General features: G+C 36.0%; 1 protein-coding gene across 1 annotated transcript in view; it reads right to left on the reverse strand.

Annotated features, from left to right (window-relative positions):
• LOC114359722 (uncharacterized) overlaps positions 1 to 20,362 on the reverse strand; it is a 37,035-nt gene extending 16,673 nt beyond the window's left edge. The window contains exon 1 of the mRNA XM_028314210.1: positions 20,074 to 20,362. Within this exon, the coding sequence (XP_028170011.1) occupies positions 20,074 to 20,318 (245 nt within the window). The 5' untranslated portion in view covers positions 20,319 to 20,362. The remainder of the gene's footprint in view (positions 1 to 20,073) is intronic.
• Between the last annotated feature and the right edge of the window lie 1,007 nt (positions 20,363 to 21,369).

A 21,369-nucleotide genomic window follows, 5' to 3' on the forward strand; every position in this document is an offset into this window, starting at 1 on the left:
ATACATACTGATATCATTTTCTTTTCTAACTTAGTAAATCAAGAACGACGGCAATAATTGAAAATATCTCAAATGGCACTTAGAATGTATATTTTTAGCTCAACAGTTTCCCAAACTCTATTAGTTTATAGTGCTTTTATTTTTCTTTTATTTGTTAAAAAAATAATGAAATGATGCCTATTCCTACGTACAGGATTCCTTAAGCTTGCTTACTCCTCGCGCGACGCAATCTTATTATACAGGGTGTTCCAAAAAGAGCGTGCCAAATTTGACGTGTACATGTACGTAGTATCAATAGTATCCAGTTTTTAAGTTCTCACCCACTCGGAACTATGTGCCAACTGCCAACTCGGCCCAAGTCACAATCCGTCTGTTCTCGCACAATAATTAAAACAAAAAGCAAACAAGTGCAGCAACGGTCACAGTGCACAGTTAACAGGTCGGTTCCCAACCATTGTGGCGTATGAACTGGGACAGTTTTTTGACTAGGAATTCCGTTAAAACGGAAATAATATGGAGTGATGTTGAGATAAAAACAAATGCTCAAGTAACCGGGTGACTAGCGATGAATCCAGGTCCACAATGGGAAAATGATAGATACATAGACAGACATTAACGCCCGTATTCACAAACATTACTATGAAGTCTCACAGTGCGCGTGGATGCACAGGGTGACACACGAATCAATCAGAGAGCTCTATTCAACGCTGTGCGTTCGATTTGCTGCTTTCTTTAAGCAAGCATCGTTTGTGAATACGTAATTGTACACACAAAACTAGGAAAGAAAGAATTACACAGAAGAGACGGTCACAATTTAGCAGGTCTTTTCGCTATGAAGCCATTCTAGACAAATTTTTATTTCATAGTTACGGTTTAAGCCTAAAACATTAAAAAACATACAAATTATTTATAAGTTTGTGGGAACTTATTAGACAATGTCATATTATTATTCAACAATATCATAATCGATTTGTTTCCCAAAGTAAGAAGTGAATGTATAATTTATCACTTCGTGTTTTTCCAAACATGAGAATTCAACTTTCAGTCTTATTTATGTATTCAAAAGAGCTAATGAATAATTAAGCCATGTCTTTATTAATATAATCGATCAATTATTATATTATAGATACCCAATGTAAAAAAAAGTTATTGCTTACTTCTTAATATCTTAATAACTTCGAAAAAATTTCTCCTCTTATCGTTACTTGACAAATGACGTTTTGTTTTAACTGTAATTAACGGTTTTTTGATTGCGAATCTGAATTACTCGTGTATGCTTGTTACAGCAATCTTATGAGAAAGACGAACGTCTTTATTGTGTTTGTGTATCTAATAACGATCGTAATTAATGATAGCAACATCATTATCATTATTCCTTTTAATTTCTTTATAAATTTCGTGGGAGCCATTTTCGCTGCCTACAAGATACGATCTTTTAATAACCATAACGAAAAGTTGTTTGTTTGTATTACTAGCATGATTGAGTCGAGGTCTTATTTTGATAATTAACCGACTTTATTTGCATCTTCATACTCTATCGTAGGTGTTAAATTAAAAGAACCTCTTATATTATTATGCCCGTTTTCACTATCAATGATGGGGGATTGATAGTGAAAACGGGCATTAAACATTCAAATTAATATCGTGGTAGACAAAATGCTGGTTGGATTTTCCAGCTAAAATTACTTTTTTAATAAACCTTCTATGTTATTTTACAACAATTTCCGACAACATTCCTGAAAGAGTGGCAAGCACGTGCAATCACGTAAGTCAAAAATCGAGAAAATTTCCATCCGGACTTTTCTGAGGACGTGATTCAGTTAGACTCACTTCACGCAAATCAAACGATTTCAACGCTTACATTCGATTTCGTAATCGTTAAACAAAGGAAACAACAATAAAAACTGAAATTAAAAAGGTCGAAATAGAAACGCTGTTTTTGTTACTGCATATTGCTGTAAGTAGTGTCCGACCGAATGTTCGGTTTCGGTTTCGTTTTCGGTTGAGTTTCGGTAAAAACACGAGTTTCGGTTTAGTTTCGTTTTCGGCGGCAAACTTGCCGAAACTACGACCGAAACCGAATGTGCATTACGATCATAGTTTATACTTAATTTATAGTACATATTATAAAATGTGTCCGGGCATGTAGTGATCAAACTTTAAGGGCGTGATCTATGGACAATTTTATCGATGAAAATACTTCAAATTTGGGGCTTGACCCATTTCTCAAAAAATTACAAGGCTTAAAGATTTTAATTTTTAGAATTCACCTCTTTCTTCAAAAACAAGTGACTGCGTGGGCACCTTAACACTAATGAGCAAATATTTTATGTCATGCGATAGCTGACAAAATGATCTATTAGTAAAGTAGAAAACAGACACAAGTTTCATACATTTTAAGGAAGTAGGAATGGATTTAAGTAGAAAAAAACATGACTATTTTCACTTCTTTTTCAGTTATTTTCCAACACAAGAAAAACCAGGTCGTTAAAGTATATCTTATTTGCATTGTATTATTAGTATTTGAGCTATTCTACAAAACGAATGTAAAATTAGTCTACGTCTATTACTTTCGAAGCTATTGTTGAACAAAGATACCTCTTCCCAGCCGGTTCCATAGCGCGGCTAGTCATGTAGTCGGAGTAGGTTGTGCGATTCTTTTAGGCAGTGCATTTTCGCATTTCTTTATTTTTCCCTCAAAATATGAGCGTTGTAAGGAAGTTTCGGTTTCGGTTTCGGTTTCGGCCGAAATAGACACCGTTGCCGAAATTCGTTTTCGGTTTCGGTTTCGGTCGTAAAACTAGTTTCGGTCGGACACTAGCTGTAAGTATCACTAAAATTTTGTAAAAGTCGCGAGTAACTTTTTGAACCAACTTTAAACAATGAAACAAAGCGGAAAATAAAAAAAAGTTTAGTTAACTATACTTAAATTATTTTGATCTTCTCTGAGTTAACAAAGTTAGTAAATGAAATTGCATAAAAGCAGCTAACTACGAGTATTATAATGCATCACATAAGTTCTAAGCTTTTATTGTTAGTATCTCCTACACCGTAAGGCTATTTAAATATTGAATAAGCCTTTTCATACAATATCATCAAATAGAAGCTGCGATAATGAGTAATGAATGTAATTAAGATCCATGATGTCAATATTTTCCAACAATGTTGCACCGTCACCCACGTCCCGCAGACGGAGTGTCGGGAGATCGACCGGTCGGGACACTTTCTCCGAAATCCAGTTTTTGGGCATACCTGCTTCTTCGACTCGACCATAAGTTCACACTTTTGAGTGTAAATAACTTGAATGTAGAGAGTTTTATGTGACAAGTTTCTTAACATTTTTATGACTGTGCGTGTAAAATTAACTATGTTAAGATACGTTGAAATGTTGAGTTCTCCGAAGATAAAATAAGTAATTTTAACTTGTTGTATAGTCACTGGACCACTAAACTAAAAGTATACAATGTTGATTGTTGCTTGTGACTGTTATGTATGAAGTTATTACTCGTATTTTCAAAAGCTATTTTGAATTTAAAAAAAATGACTATAAAATTGGTATCAATTCAAACGCCCCAATATTCTTAAACAAACCCTGATGAATTATCACACATTTATAAAAAAAAATGTTTAACACGTGCCATCATTAAATCGATTTAATAATGGTAGAGGGGCATGCTTTCATGATATAATTCAATTACATGTAATTGACCGTAATACCTGTAATTTTTCTATCAAATCTTTAATTGAAACGCGTTCAAAGCGTTTAGCCTATTTCGTGTTAATGTTTATCACCCTAATAGCTTCAGTTCAAATTCTTTAATACCACCCATTAGGGCAAATTAAATTAAATAAGAGGTGTGTACACAACACTTATGTTGTCGTGTTCAAACCACGTAATATATTATGTGTTAGTGCACATTATGTAAGTATTTAGTGGCATGTAATGCAGGAAGCGGACGCAGGTGCGAAGATGTGTTTTGTCAATATTGAAAAAGTTCTTTAGAGAACGTAGTTTCCAGTTATGTCATTATTCATCATTATCGAAAGGTACATTTGCAAACTCACGGGGGTTATGAAACATTGACATTTACTTGATAAACTGTTCCTATAATCTAAGCGAAGCACTGGTACTTAAGTAAGTATACAAACGTCAATAAATCTGATATTCCGTTCTCAGGACACTAATATTTGCCCTCTGACCACCATAAGAAAATCCTCAAAACTCGATCAAACGCAAGAATAGATCTAGTCTAATATCTAAATATATATAACTCAAAGGTAACTGACTGACTGACTGACATAGTGATCTATCAACGCACAGCCCAAACCACTGGACGGATCGGGCTGAAATTTGGCATGCAGGTAGATGTTATGACGTAGGCATCCGCTAAGAAAGGATTTTACGAAACGGATTTTAAGGGGGTAAAACGGGATCCACGCGTACGAAGTCGTGGGCGGATGTTAGTTTGTAATAAAAAGGGTTTTGGAACACACACAGACTTGGTTAAGGTCGCGGGAAGAACCTGGATGCAGGCAGCGCTGGATCAGTCGCTGTGGAAATCATAACAGACAGACTTGAATCTACATGTTCTTGTGAGTATTGTACGGGACTTATCCTACCACACTATAAATAATTGATCTACAGAGACACACACATCTAGATAGATCTACAGATTGGCCTTCAATGAAAGATGAGTGTTGTACCTACGTGTAACACACCAAGTGACGACTACCATTGAATGGTGTTACAAAATGACTCAACAGGACGCCCAAATACCAAACTGAATGACCGCTGACCGCATGCAATCTCCATTAAGCGTAATTTGGAGGTGTTCTAGCGACGCCCTGCAATTTGGCCGCTGATCTGTTACATCCAATGTTTTTGTGGACCTTTCACTCATTTGGGCAATAGCAGATATTAGTTGTCTATGTCTATATTAAAGTAAGAAATTTCATCTTTCCGAAATGCTACAGTTTTTATGCCAGTTTTTGGCAAATCGTAATAGATGCAATTGTGAGTAATGGATGTTTGGATTACGGATTTTTCTGATATAATGCAGCCGGCTTTTTCAGCTAATAGACGGAAAATTATAGTTAGAGCGATCCGTAGTCTAGTGATTGGACTAATGCCCGTTTTCACCATCAATCCCTAATTTTTAAGTGATCCCTATGAAAACAAAATGCCTGTTATATGCTACCATAGGGGTGACTTCTTTACGTTTGCTTTTTCTGTATCAACAGATAGTTAAAAGTTACTTCAACTATTAATTTGTAATCAGTTTTACTCTCTTCACAAATATCATCGTCCCATTCGTTTTCGTTCATTCGATTGCACGCTATTCCCTCACAGCTCTCCGTGACGTCTTCACAAACTGTCAAACGCGATGCATACAGTAATTATTTTATAATCTGTATAATTTATGGCATTAGCACTGGCCACTTGGAGTGGAGTTAAAAACGAATGACTCGCGTGAGTGAAATCGATGTAACCGAGGCAGTGCGGGTGAACGCCTTTGCTCGTTCATGAAAGCAATTTAAGAAGGCAAGTCAGGGCTAAAGCATTTTATTGTGACAGGTTAATAGCTATGACATCAATAATAGGTATAACCGATTGTTAACAAGAAAACTTAAATATTACTTTGTTTGTGTACACCACCGGGGCATTAACACAAAACCTCGTGAGTTCATAATTTTTTTTTTACTTTATTCGGAAAACAACATAATCACTTCATCAATTCATAAAATGGATAACAGAAACACAGTTTTTGAGCAGAAGGTAGACCACCGACAGCATGCGTATTATTTACTTTTCTCTCTTAATATCTATCTTTCACTTTCATTTGTTTTCAAAGTAACCTAATATTTTATAATTTCCAGTATGCTAACTTTTGTTAGAATTATTATTTCGTGTTTGACATCTAATTTAATTTATTGAAGTAAGATTATTATAATTAATATTATTGAATAACTAATTGAATTATTGACATAGCTATATAATAATTATAATTGTAATTGTAATTTATAATAATGATTTTTTATGCACAAATGCCAGCTACGCTGGTGAGATAAGCTGCACCTCTTTTTAATTTAAGACCACATATTTTATTGTGCCACATTATCTCGGTGAATAAATAATCTTTGAATCTTTGTTCTATTCATATTAATTAATTAGCAAACATCTTTTTCATTCAAGATCAGAGATAACTCGCGCACGCGCCATATAAAGTTATGAATATTCAAACACATAAAATAGAAACATTTAGGCTGAGTTGCACCACGAAACTTTGACAGCAACTATAACGATAACCGGTGTTTTTTCTATGGAGTTTGATAGATTTTTGACGTTTGCCAAAGTTAAAGGAAGATGGTGCAACCCAGCCTTAGAAATGGCTCATAAAATACCTGAAAGATACAAGTTTATTTTTGGCTTAAAAAATTATTATGCTTCATATCCATTATTCACTTAGTTGTACATTTCAACCACGGACATAGTAAAAACCACAGTTTTGCGTATCTGATTTAATTAACTATGCGGGCAGATTGATATTAGCAATGGCCGTGTTACACGCGCTTTCCCCGGCACTCGCGATCATCTCGAGATTAATGCGAAGATTATTCTCGTTGTACACATGCTAAGCATGAAATATGGATGGTGAATTTATTAGCAACCCACCACGGTAGTTAGACATTTATGAACATCGTTGAATGTCCAAGCGTTTAAGAGTTTTTCATAATATACGCTACTGAGCTTGATTCGCGGATATTCATTTCGGAAACTACGTATACTATCGTATGTAAATTATATCTTTATAAGTCGCTTACGAGTATAAAGTTAATCTATAAACTCGGTGATCTCTATTGGGGTGCCCTCTCACTGGAGTCATTCAAGTGTAATTTAACCAAGCAAAGCAGTCAAAAGGATACGGCGAAAATGTTGTTACATTACTTACATTTCAATGTTCCCAATGAAAGAGCACCCTTAAAACGGGTCAATGCGAAACAAAACACTATCTACATAGGAAACGTATTAATTTTCATTGTAAGTGCTTGAATTCCAAATTGGCATCAAGTTTATAGAGATTTGTAATATTTTATGATTTGTGCAATTTCGTATGCAATAGAATCCGAATGCTTCAAAAATAATCACGGATGTCTCGAGAATTCAACTTTCAAACTGATACCACGCAGAGTGTAGACGATATTGTCATTACTACTTTCGGAATCGATTCGTATGTTGAATATTCGCTGCGATCTAATCGATTACGAGCGAATAGATTAAGATTGTTCTTATGCATTCCACTTTCTCGTGGTAATGTGCATTCTCGGAGATCATCTCACGATAAATCATTTTGCAAATGGAGTTATCTGTCTCATAGAATACTATAGACATACTAGCGGCCGCCCGCGACTTCGTACGCGTGGATCCCGTTTCCCTTAGGGGTGGAGTTTCGTAAAATCCGTTCTTAGTGAGAACCTACATTCTAAAAGGACCCCCATGCAAAATTTGAGACTCCAAGCACTTGGAGTTTCTTAGATTTGATTTCGTGATGAGTGAGTCAGTAAATCAGTGACCTTTCAATTTTATAGATGACTAGCTTTCCGCCCGCGGCTTCGCCCGCGTGGAATTTTGTCTGTCACAGTCGCGCGCGTCCCTGTTTCAAAAACCGGGATAAAAACTATCCTACATATTTTCTTTCCCGGGACTTTCAAACTATCTCTATGCCAAATTTCATCAAAATCGGTTGCGAGGTTTAAGCGGGAAAGCGTAACAGACAGACAGACAGACAGACAGACAGAGTTACTTTCGCATTTATAATATTAGTTGGGATAATTACTTTTATGTCACGTGTTTGTAATTAATCAAAAACTGTGCTTCTTATGAAAATAAGCATTTTGAAATGCGTTATTTATTCTTAATGCCTACCTCAATATAAAATTTATCCTCGCCACTAATTAATACTAGACTATCGAATAGTAGTCTGGTGAGCTTTTACAAACAGACTTATAATAAAGTAACATCATTGAATGAGAGAATGAGAATCCCCAGTTGATGAAGCACATGATGTCGTGCCCTGAGTGCCCGAGCAATTACACGCAGCAGGATTTAATTAATGCTGCTGACAACGCCAATCTTGTGGCGGAGTTTTGGGCTGACACTGTATAGGTTTGTTGTCGACACGATAAGAAGAAGAAGAAGTGAATGAGTTTATTACGCTGCTTTTTAACCGACTTCAAAAAGTATGAGGTTCTCAATTCGGCTAAATATTTTTAACAGCTCTGGCCTACATAGGACCCGCAGCAGTAAACAAGCATTACACCATGTTGAGACGCATACGTTACATGCATAAAATAAACACCCAAAGCTACATCATCATCACTCAACAATAACTTTTAAGGCTGAGTTGCACCACCTAACTTTAACGGTAACTATGACGATAACCGGTGCATTTTGTATGGAGTTTGACAGATTTTTGACGTTTGTCAAAGTCAAAGTAAGATGGTGCAACCCAGCCTAAGTAACGTTCACCACGTAACAGATCGTCAGCCATGTTATTATGATCGTCGTTTGTTAGCACTCGACACGCGAGCGACCTCTGAACCACGCCTTGGGAAGTGTTAGGTAATGCAGTGATGATGCACTTTTGGATATTTTACTTTTATTTATGTGACGGGCTCTACGGTGACTGTGAGAGTACAAGATTTTCTCTTGAAAAATGCCTTGGTACTTGAACCATTTGCGTCTGGGTAACTACTCTCACCGACTGATCTATGGAGACATTGGTGAACCTACTATGGACGTACCCAGTAAATAGCTCTATTCATTTTTAGCATCAGAAATGCTAAAATCCGCATTACTCTATTCTTTATAGGTCGATGCTTAAATCGATGTCCTACAACATATCGCATTCACAACCTATCTAGGTACTTATAATTTAATTAAAAACGTATGTAGGTGTTATTGACTGTAAGAATCTGAATAAAGAAAAATAAAATAAAATAAAAATATGTGCCTATTAATTACGGCAAAAGTAATACGGCATAAGCAAAAGTAGCATGGTAGAGCTTTTGGTATATTTTTATTTGTATGACAAACTTCATAGGAGTAAACTATGTACATAATTCGAAAATCGCCAAATCCTTGGTTTGGACTTCTTGATTTCTACAATTACATTACCAAAAACAAAGTCATCACCATTAAACCGACAGCATAAAGTCCAAAACCACAGGTTTCCCATAAATACACCACCTGACCTGGCGCGCGCGCACGTTCATCATGCGAGAAAGTGCCGCAAACCTGTTCATCCCTCACGCGCTTTCTTTGAACCCCGTAACCTTATAATCATACCAATAAGAAACTTAATCGCCTGTCCACATATGCTTTATAATATTCATACCAGTCCGCGTCTTAAACGCGATAAGATTGGGAATCGCTCGTTAAAATTTTATGTCATCAAACTAACTAATATTATAAAGTGAAAAGATTTGTATTTTTGTATGTTTGTATTGAATAGGCTCCAAAACTACTGAATCGAATAGAAAAATTCTTTCACCATCAGAATTCTAATTATTTTCTGATAAACGTAGGCAATTTCAAGGTCTTTTCAAGGCGAGAGTACGCACTTACAGGGCAGATATCCTAAACTGCATCTCACTTAACACCAGGTGCGATTGCGGTCAAACCTGCCTTGATAAGCATAAAAAACTATTTATAATTTTAAAAATTGTTGTTAAATACTTATTATCTACTCGTGCAAAGCCGGGGCTGGCCGCTAGTTTCCAATAAAGATCATAATTCATTAAAATCGACAAATTTAATCATGCACATAGATAGCTTTTAATGTTAGCGCGATAAAAGCTGTTTTGCATTAGTTCAGTATAATCATAGTGGTTTCATAGAATATGGGAAGGAAGTAGGTTTCCTTATGTTATTATCATGTTTTCTGATCGTAAATCTTTCTAAGATGAATAAACATGGCTGCTATATTTCTTACTCTCTTAAAAAAATAACACTATACATAAATGCCGTATATAAGATACCATGGGAACGTTTTTATAACTTAATTGCCTATAAAACAGGAGGCGAACTAAATACCAATTTATTTCAGCCAAGCAGAAATGAGTTACATAAATTATTTTATAGTTAAAAGCTTTTTCTTAAATAGCTGAGCACCGCGACTTCGTACCTACGCGTAAAAATAGTTTAAATAATATTTCCCGTTTTTGCAACATTTTTCTTTACTGCTCCGCCACTATTGGCTGTAGGGTGATGTAATATCGCCTAAATAAAGCCTTCCTCAATAAATGGGCTATTCAACAAAACTCTTCAACTTTATTATATTAGTAAATTATAGATTAGACGACAGCACATCAAACAAATATAATATTATCTAGCTTAAATCACAATTTATTTCAATAATAAGGCTGGGTGGCACCATCTTACTTTAACTTTAACAGACGTCAAAAGTTTGTCAAACTCCATAAAAAAGCACCGGTTATTGTTATACTTACCGTTAAAGGTGGTGCAACTCAGCCTTAATATATTTTTTTACGCAGTCGCTATCGGATACGTTTGATGTAAACTAACACTAAACGCCCTTTACAGACGGATTTGTTGACAATAACTATTGATAAAGATTTTTAGTATCTTAAAGCGCCGCGCCGCTGCAGTGCGTTGTGATGAGTCTACTACAGCCTTCCTGCACTATAGCAACATGTCATTAAGTTGATATTTATAGGACGTAAGAGCGGCCTTCGCAGTTTTCACACAGGATCGTTAGCTAAGACGCGCCAGGAATTCACACTTGCACGACAACTTGCAACCATGTCAATGGCATTCAATCGGGGTAATAACAAACGCGCCCTCTAGCGAGATTAATATTGGTAGGTATCAATCGATCCAATTTTAACTTTATGTAGCAGTAGATTGTGTTTTAAATTAATCAGAAATTGTTTTTAATTTGGAATTAAAATTGTTACCTACCAAGAAATAATTTAAGAATACTAACTAGCTAAGGCCAGATCAGTATTACTGTGGAAGTATTCTCGACTTTTTGGGACAGTTTTCCAGTTTAAAAATAGGGTAAGTCCAGGATAGATGCCCCACTTTTTGAAACAGCTCTGTAACTCAGTCAGTAAGTTTCTATCAACAATTTGACCTTAGTATCTGTAAACTTTGGTCTTTCGTCTATGATATTACTATAATTATTTTAGTTTAAGTTATACCGATTCTGAGTAAATACCATTTTAATTGACCTCTAAAAAGTGGGATAGACGCCTAATGTGGGGGATAGAAGACTCACTGTATGATTGCTTCAAAGGATAGATGCCTGATGCAGGGATAGATGACTCGTTAATACAGTTTTTGAATTCTAAGGATCAAATGCATTTTGAAATCAAACAAGCCAAGTATTATTATTTAAGATTGTTTATTATGAATTAATTAAAAATGAAATTTAGTATTTAAAAAAATAGTACATAGTACATCCACCCGAAAAACATAACCCTCCTTCTAGCGCAGTCGGGTAAAAAGGTAATTTGATCAGAAGGGCACTCTATTATTACTTTCGTAAGGTTAGCCGTACTACATTCTTTTTTTCTTCTTAACTACTTGCTACTTGTGACAAAAAGAGCAGGTTAGGATAGATGCCCCTAGGCGCATGGGACTTGGCCCTAAGGGCATCTATACCAAAAAAAAATTAGGCAACTATCCTTTTAGCATAGGATAGGTGCCTTTTTTAATAAAAAATATAATAACACTAAAAATATAATTAAACATGGCTATCCCGTCTAATTTATAAGATAGTCTATCAAATTATATAAAAATCTGCTTCATTTTACAGCTGACAAAAAAATTATGCATTAAAAGATACTTACCAATTTTATTCCGACGCTCGCTAATGTTTGGCCGCGGAAGATTTTTGCTCTCACTGGCTAAATGAACGCACTCTTTGATGGTTTGCGAGGCGAAAAGTGGTACGGGGAGGTCCCTTTCTATTATACGTACTATAATTTTAGGCTAAGTTGCTTGTAATATAGTGTACTTAAAATCGCGGCACCTATCCCACTGGGGCATGTATCCTGGAATTACCCTATAAAATAAAATCTTCCTCTTTTTGAAATAGCTCACTTATTCGATTTTGATTCATTAAAATAGTCGTTAATCTTTTTTGTTTTGAAAACATGATAGTGTTTCGTTTTTACACTTGTCCCCCTTGAATCCTAAATAACCACTGCAGATAACGTTGTAGTTTTATCGCGAAGAAAACATTTACTTTTCAAATTATATGATAATCTTGTTAAGAAAGTTGTTGCATTCGATTGGAAGGAAGGATCAAATGGTCTACTTTAAATACAGGGTGAACAGTGAACAACACCCTATACTATTCTCGATTAAGGTATTTCATTATACTATTCTCGATTAGGGTATTTGGAGCGATTAATAAATATCAAATAAAGCACTTTCTTTTAAATATATCAAGTTTATTCTAAACCGTTAGCTAAACACATCATGATCTACTTAGATAAAGGTAAAATTAGCAAACGAAACTTACGTGTGAGACGTGTAAATGTGCTCTTTAAGAGTCTACTTACAAAAAATAAATGAAAACACAATTTTATTTTACTGAAATTGAAATAGACAAGTAAGCTTAATAAAATAATTTCTGCCCAATAAAGCACTGAACCTCAACAAATATTAATCAGATTTTCAGAAGAATAGAAGAAATAAGTAATTAAGTTGTAAGCTCGCTCCCACTTTCAGCCTGATCACTTTCCAAGAGCCGAAATGCAACCCAAGAGCTACCCTTTTGTGTTTGACAACATTGAAGTCGTTTAAGATGAAAGACACTCTGTATGCATACAACATGGTCATAATAACCCAGTGGTAAGTGGAACAATGGTGTCGGATGCCGGCGAGCAGATCATGTGGCGGCGTTTTCTAACGAATATGCGCGCACGCATGTTTGTTCTGTGCGACCCACTTCAAGGTGCATAGAAAATGCGCTTAAAGGACATGCTGAGATGCAAAAGGATAGGGGACAAACTAGTCAATTGACGTACTTTTTAAGAGCTGTCAAATTCGACTTCACCATAGATTGTGTATGAACCATGATGTCATCAAGCGGCGAACACAATGAATTTTCGCATATGAAAGATCCGCTAGATGACGGGACGTGGATGTGGGGTCTGCTGACTGCTGCGTGATTGGTGGATTTTGACATATCTGTCAATGTCATGTCAAAAATAACCAATCATGCAGCATTTGGACCTCGCGTCCACGTATTACCATCTGGCGGACTTTTCATACGCGAAAACCCTCATTGACTGAATACTAGCGAATGAAAACTACACATTAAAATTATACATACTTATACAGAAGTAAAAGGAGACCACGTTAGTTGGAGATAATTTCATAACTACGTTATTTAGCATTAACATGTCGAGATACCTATATAATTTAGTATTACCACAGAATAATAATAAGTACTACGTACAGAAGTTTTACTTCGCGAAGGTATTTAAAAAAAATTATGCTCAATGTCATTAACAATATGGTGTAATTTAGCCTGTCTCAAGAGTCAAGCATCATTTTGTTGACAAACGTCAGTGATCGGCACTGTGCCGAAGCTATAGGGCTGACTTCGGTAAAATGATGTGACGTGAGGTGCCAAACTGCGGAAAATGGCGGAGGAAATACATGATTTAGCATGAATAATGTTAACTACTTATTTACCTCTCAGTGTCTTGAGGCAACTTAAAAAAGTACATTCTGTGTTTTTATTATTATTTAGGCAGTTAAATACTGCACAGTATTTAGTACACCATTTTCTTTATTTTCTTACATCATACACAAGAATACGCGTGCGTGAGTCAATGTTCGCTCGTATGTGAGGCCTTGTCGAATAGTCTCCTGTAGGTGGGCCATCGTGCGTGTTTTGTTTTCGATGTAAACTCGCGGAGATGAACAGGCCTGGTATTACTCACTCATGTTACATTTATAAAATTCTTCTAAATGACAAGAAAAAATATTATCAGTCACGAGTTTCTCATGTAATTTATTGCATTTTTTCGCTTAGTGGTTTATTTTTAGCAATTTATAGTTAATTTATTAAATTATTTAAGTTTAATTACCCCAGCATTTACATTTTAAACGTGCGGACGATCTAGGAAATTCATCACTACATGTCTTAATTCAGCCATTTTTTTAAAACTATTAAGTTGTTGAAATGGTACTATTTCCAATAGATGTATCTACTCGATTACCAAACGACAGGCTCTCCACATTGCAAATCAATATAAACTGAACTCCTGAACTGAACTTCGTGTTAAAGACAGAGTACCTATCGCCAACTGTGCAACTACGAATAAAAAAAATAAAAAAAAAGAATACTGACGTTCTTCTTCTTCTCTCACGTCTCTAGAAATGAGAACTCGATGGAGAGCCTGGTGGTTCATGGCCAGGTGGAAGGCAAGAGAGCACGCGGTCGATCGCCAACCCGCTGGATAGACGCCATCACAAAGGCCACTCAGTCCACCATGGTCTAGTGTACTCGCGAAGCCTCTTACCGTCAGAAATGGAAGCACAACGCCAGGAGAACTACCCTCGCAGATGAAATTACCCCAATCTGACAAGAGTGCCCGACTAAGAAGATAAACTGAACTTCAGCTAAAACCCATAGGTAAGGGGGCGTCCATTAATTACGTGAGACATTTAGGGGTGGGGAGGGGGTCAAGAAAAACCTCACCAAATCTCACGTAGGGGAGATAGGAGGTCTCGACAAATATCACGTAATTTTTTTCAGGAAGAAAAAGGGTCAAATTGCGAGAAAACTGGGTTATCTACTATATAAAAATAAGTCGGGTTTTCCTCCCTGACGCTATAACTCCAGAACGCACGAACCGATTTCCACGGTTTTGCATTCGTTGGAAAGGTCTCGGGCTCCGTGAGGTTAATAGCAAAGAAAATTCGGGAATAGGGGGTAAAACAGGATCCACGCGTACGAAGTCGCGGGCGGCCGCTAGTTTTATATTAAAAAAATTAATATATTTTATGACGATAGTGATAAATTATTCAATTTTTTTATTGTACACCGTCTAAACAATAAATAAATTAGAAGAAACGTTTTTTTATATTACATCCTTTTACATTGAAAATATGTATTTTATAAAATCTCACGTGAGATTGTGGGAAGGGGGAGGGGTCTGGAAAAATCTCACCAAATCTCACCAAGGGGGGCGGGAGGGTTGAAAAATTGTCAAAATCAAAATCAAAAATCAAAAAAAATCAAAATCAAAAATATTTATTCAGTTTAGACCACGTGGCACTTATGAACGTCAATAGAAAATAATAAAAAAAGAAAAAGGTAGCCCTTATGGGGCACTTTACATGTCTCCTTATCTTTTGGGCCCTACCAGCGCTTCGAGACAAACATATGGCAAGTGCTGAGAAGAAACGCCGGAACAAACTCAGTCACCACTTATTGCCAGGAATTATCTAACGGTAAGAATAGTCAAATTTAAGTACATCAAATATGTGCAGACTGAACTGACCACGCATCCTTGTCATCAATATAGTCTCGAACCTTGTAGTACCCTTTGGACATAAGAGTATTTTTTATATGTATCTTAAATTTGTTTATTGGCAATGAGGATCATTTCGATTTTTAGCTGTGAATGCAGATTTATAGGGCTAAGAAATCCTTAATACACAGTGCAAAAATTTTTGTTCTACGACAAAAATTGACGAAGTTATGGCCAAATTACTAAAAAAGTTCACTGACCGCCCGGCGCGGGGACGATGACGTCATTATATCCGATCCGAACGCTGCCGGCGTACTACGTGGATAGAAAATATTTTTTTCTAGCCAAATTATCAGTTTTAGAGAAAAACTTGTAATGACATTTATTCATCAGAATAAAGTAAGCTATCGATAGGTAATTTTACTAAATTAAAACCGTTAAATTTCTTTGTATCCGAATTTTGTATGCCAGAGTTATCCTCTATTGTCTTACGATGTAATTTAAATTATGATTTGGAACAGATTCCAAGGGTCGAACATCCATGGTCTGCTCAATAAAAGCAGTTTGGCTAGCCAAATTAATGGCTAAATATTTAATAAAATATGATAGCGAATTCGCTATTCGTCTTTTACAATATTTATTTAGATAATTATATTTATCTATTGTCAATAAACATTTATTTTTTAAATAATTGTTAATGTCAATGTCAAAATAATTGTTTCACGTAATGGACGCCCCCTAAATAGGCAAGCAAAAACAACATAGGTAGGTAAATCAAATTAGCTCAACTCAATAGACAACAAAGTCAGTCAGTAATCAATATCTCGCGATGCTAATGAATGTTTTCCTGCATGCTCTCGTGCGCGCCTCGCTCTACATCGCCCGTCTCTGGTGACCAAGGACTTGGTGCAGGCATTCCTCTAGACCATTGGTTCCCAAAGTGGGGGGAAGACTTTTAAAGGGGGGCGCGGGCCATCTGTGTATTTAAGTACAAAAAAACTGCGACCACTGAGAGAATGCATTCCAGACTGCTCGATACGACCATTAAATAATCTTGACTGGAGGAGGAGGGGGGGGCGGAATTTTTGTAGGGTCGAAAGGGGGCGCGTCTCAAATAAGTTTGGGAACCAAGGCTTTAGATGACAAGGCACAGTCAAAAGCTATGTAGTAATGCAAGTGTAAATCGTCCATTTGCGACGACACTGTGATATATCAAAAACAGTGGTTTTACAGAAATCGACTTTTTAACTTTTGAATGACCATAACTCTTAAAAGAAGGTTAGGATTACCTAATTGTGTATGAAACGTTTAAAGATTAACTATTAATGAATTTAAATATTTATAGTAAGACATAACTTTGCGTCTAAATTGATGAAATTATAGCGATTGAAAAAAAAGAGACAACTTATCACGTTGTTCTAGTAAAAAATAATATTTTGAAGATGGTATGTTCAGTTGTCACGTTGAAGATGATGTAAAAAAATATATTTATATAAGTCATTATTTAGATAAAACGTTGATCTTGAAATTTATTATTTTATTTTAATAACATTACAATCAGTAAAAATAAGGTAATTATTGAAACAGGCGAATATTTCGCTTTGCCATGTTAAATTGCACTTATAAAAATATTATCTAAGTAGACAAACAGTTGTATACATACAATATTTAAGCTCACATTAAGTTTTCTTATTCTAAAAACTAATGCTTATCAAAATAAACGAAAAACTCTCAAAAGTAAAACCTCGTAAACTACAAAAAAAAACACAGTAAGAGAAACTGTACTAAGTATGTATGTATGCAGAAGAAAAAATTGTAGGTACCTACTAGGTTAGTAAATAGATGTTTTTTAACTGACTAGTCATGACAATTTAATCCTAAAATTATCAACGCAAAAATCGCCGTCTCCAGCGCATAAAATGGCAGAAAAACGACATTTTGGTACCTTTTAGGATGTTTTAATTTTTTATACTTATTTAAAATGAAATTTATAAAAGATATTTAAAAAATGTATTAATAGTGAAAAATAACAACCACTATTTATAAATAATGTAGTCATTTTATTGACATAGTTTTTCTGAAATAGTTATACCTATTGCAATGTTATTATACAAAACAATGTTGCGCCCGCCAAAGTATATTTGGGCAAGAAGCGATAAAATTCCATCAATTGCTGATTATCTGTAATTATATTAAAACATTAAAATACATTTTTTGCAGAAAGCAAAACATAGCCAATACAGCTAAGTAACATTGAATAATTACATAAATAAATAAATATCTGGGGTTTAACGCATTGCTATTCTAGCATACTTCTACTAATAGATAATTTTGTTAGCTATCGTCTTAGATTAAGCTAATCTAAGGCTATCGTTTGTTAATAAATAAAATATTTTGCTTGCTGTGTCTGTAAAAACAGACAGTTGTATGTTTTATTTGCACTGTATTTCTAGTATTCGAACTATTCTTCAAAACGAATGTATGTTTATCAGTCTACATCTACTCGTATTAGTTCCGACGTTATTGTAGCTCAAAGAGACCCTTTCACAGCGCTCGCATAGCGCTGTTAGTCATGTTGTCGGATTAGGTTGTGGAATTACTTCAGGCAGTGCATCGCCACAAATGTTAACCTTTGCTTTTTTGCATTGCTATTCCCCATCTGTAATGATTTATCTGGAGTTTAGTATTACTGTTTAGCGTATACAACGTGACAAGTAGATATACCATTCAATTTCAATAACATGTATTCTGCAATAACAGAACATCAACAAATGACCTACAACATATTTTCAATATAGGAAAAATTTTCATCATCTACAACGTTACTAGTTAAGATGTCCCGATGATACTTGGTGTTTCTTACAAGAATAACGTGACATATAAATAATTTCTCTTTTACTTTGATTTTTGTTTTACAAGAACACTGTGATAAGTATGACGTGCCACATTGTCGAATAAAATAAAAATATTTTAAAAACTTACCTTTGTCATCAATACCGCGGTATCCTCGAGATGTCACGTTTTTCTTAAAAACGAAGAGCACCTCACATCTCAAAGCGCAGGTGGCAACTGAACTGTCACAGTGTCGAAGCCAACTAGATCGCCAAACGAGCCAGCGCTATAACGGAGTAACAAATACCCTGTTTTTGGAGATAAAAGAACGCAAGATCGCGGTTCAGAATTTCGGTAAAACAAAAAATCGTATATCTCGAGATGTCACAGTGTCGTCGCAAATGGGCAAAATGTCAAATTGTCAATGCTGGGTGATCGTCGTCTGTTAAGTCTATTCATGCTTCTGCAACTGTAGTATAATCAGCAGACTTTTAGTAATGCGATGCAAATGAATAATTTCCTGCATGCTCTCGTGCGCGCCTCGCTCTACATCGCCCGGCTCTGGTGACCAAGGACTTGTGTGCATTCCTCTCGATGACAAGGCACAGTCAAATGCTATGTAGTAATGCAATTGTAAATGGCAATATTGGGTGATCTTCGTCTGCTAAGTATATTCATGCTGCTGCAAGTATTTTGTAACCAGCACACTTTGAATGTGCAAATGCAGTGCAGTGCAGATGCAAATGAATGTTTTCCTGTAATGCCTTTTTAAACTTAATTCAATAACGAATATTGGTTATTTGCTAAGGGGATTATTCCTGCAACTGCAAGTCTTGTGTAGTTAGGAGATATAAAAACACAGAAAAGTTATGTGCATTTTTGAAATTCCGTGGCCTTCGCCTACCGTCTTATGCAAGAAAGTGTAAAAAAAATTGTAATTGTAAATTATAAATCGTAGCAGCATTTATACCTCAATAGCTACTGATCAAGTTTTAATTGCAGCTGCTGCTGATTAGTGATTTTTATAGTCACCCTATCCTTCAAAGATTAACATGGTAGTCAGTTTAGGCGGTAATTTTAATAACTGGTAAGATCAAAATAGTACAACTGCTTCATCATTTTACTGTGACGCCAATATCGATAAAAACATAAAGACAGTTGCACTCAATGCAGCCCTGGAAATGAGCTGGGGTGTGAAATGATCGCTTACGTCGATCGATTGTTATGCATAATTATTGCTTTGTGATTACTCATCGAGAGAATCGAGAAGTATCGAGTCGCTGATAAGTAGCGCATGTAAACAATGTTTGGAACGAATCGATGTTTCTGAGAGATTTAAGTTGTGGTCTTGGAGCTGTCAATCGAAGTAGTAATCATTTAACGTATATTTATATCAAACAACGTTAAAAGATACACTTGCAACATACACGCAGTAATAAACTCGTTGGATGTGTTTTGCATTATACAATTAATTACCTACCACCTATTTACCTACCTATCTCCTCTTTGCGTAAACTTCACTTACTTTTCATAAGGTGCATATTTTATTTTAACCATCAATTGTATTTAGCATATGCTAGCAATTAGGACAACGCAATTAAAATCGAGCTGCACTTAGTAGCACAAGAACAACCTATATTTCGACTTCTTTTGTTTAAGTCCTAAGATAAATCAATTTTTAAAATTTAAAGCCTCAGTTTAAAAACCCTGTAAATAACTCACCTATTCAACAGCGTCTCGAGAAGATGAGCAGAATGCGGCAACGCTTCGACCAGCAAATCGGCTGGTAACTCCGTAGCCACCGTCTGCAGCACTCCAGGTCCAAGCCTCGCCAAGATGGCGGCCGCTTCCCTAAACTGTCTGCCTTCTGCTAGAAGAAGCACGCGCCGCAGAGCGAGACGGGGCGACGTGTAGGTGTTCTTCTCCCGCTCTCTCTCGCGGCGGATCCGCTCCCGGCTCTCGTTCATCTTGGCGTGCTGCTAGCCCATCGTATTTGGGGTAGGGACTTTACAGCTTCTGTGGAGGAGAGGATAGAATGAGATATAACGAACTTTTAAAGATAGAGTCACATCTTTTGCCTATGTGTATCGCTGACAGGCTCTTCTAAAGCCTGGTCCGTGAGCACGTAGAATCCCGTCCAATGACCCCAAGCTACCCATCCTTATCGCTCGGGTCATTGGACGGGATTCTACGTGCTCACGGACCAGGCTTTATCACCTCTCTATCACCTGTCATCCGCTATGAAACGGAGGGAAGTCGAACCTTAACTTCGAAAAACTTGACCTTCACTGGTTGGGTTTTTATTGGCGGTCAAGCTGTAGCTCCTGGCTACACAGGAGTTGCAGCGGTGGGAAAGAGAGGTGGGAATAGTCCCGTAAGCTCTATCGAAAATATGTGACAGATCTATACACCAAAACTAGCAACTTAAGCCCAAATAATTATTATAAGTACGTGACAATTATAAGTAGTTATTAAAATTCTTTACGGATTAAATGTTGAACGACCGTAACTTAATTTAAAAACTTTGAAGTATCGACTGCCTCAGGTGGAGATCACACCCACGACCTTTCAAATCAAATCAAAATATTTATTCAGTACGTAGGCATTGTACAAGGCACTTGTACACATCTCAAATATAGCTTTCGCTTTCCGAGCGACAACTCTAAGTTATGCAAGCTTTGGTTTTTTGTCAAGTTTAGTAAACTGCCATTAATCTTCTATAATATAAAAATTAATCGCAAAATGTGTTGGTAAGCGCATAACTCAACAATGCCTGGACCATTTTTACCAATACTTTTTTTTTATGTTCGTTAATGATGGTTTTTACGGCAGGAAAAATTCGAGTAATTCCCGGGAAAACCCTAAAAACAAGCCTTTTTTCACGCGGGGGAAGTCGCGGGAAGAAAGCTAGTACTGAATAGAATTAGGTTGGAAGTTCAATAACTTGATTATTTTACCAATGTAAAATAATCAATACAGTGATTTCCCTTAAAATTAATTAACAAAAATTTGACCACA

Source organism: Ostrinia furnacalis, unplaced genomic scaffold, assembly GCF_004193835.3.
Source record: "Ostrinia furnacalis isolate ACB-3 unplaced genomic scaffold, ASM419383v2 OfSCF4630, whole genome shotgun sequence".
Classification (NCBI taxonomy): domain Eukaryota; kingdom Metazoa; phylum Arthropoda; class Insecta; order Lepidoptera; family Crambidae; genus Ostrinia; species Ostrinia furnacalis.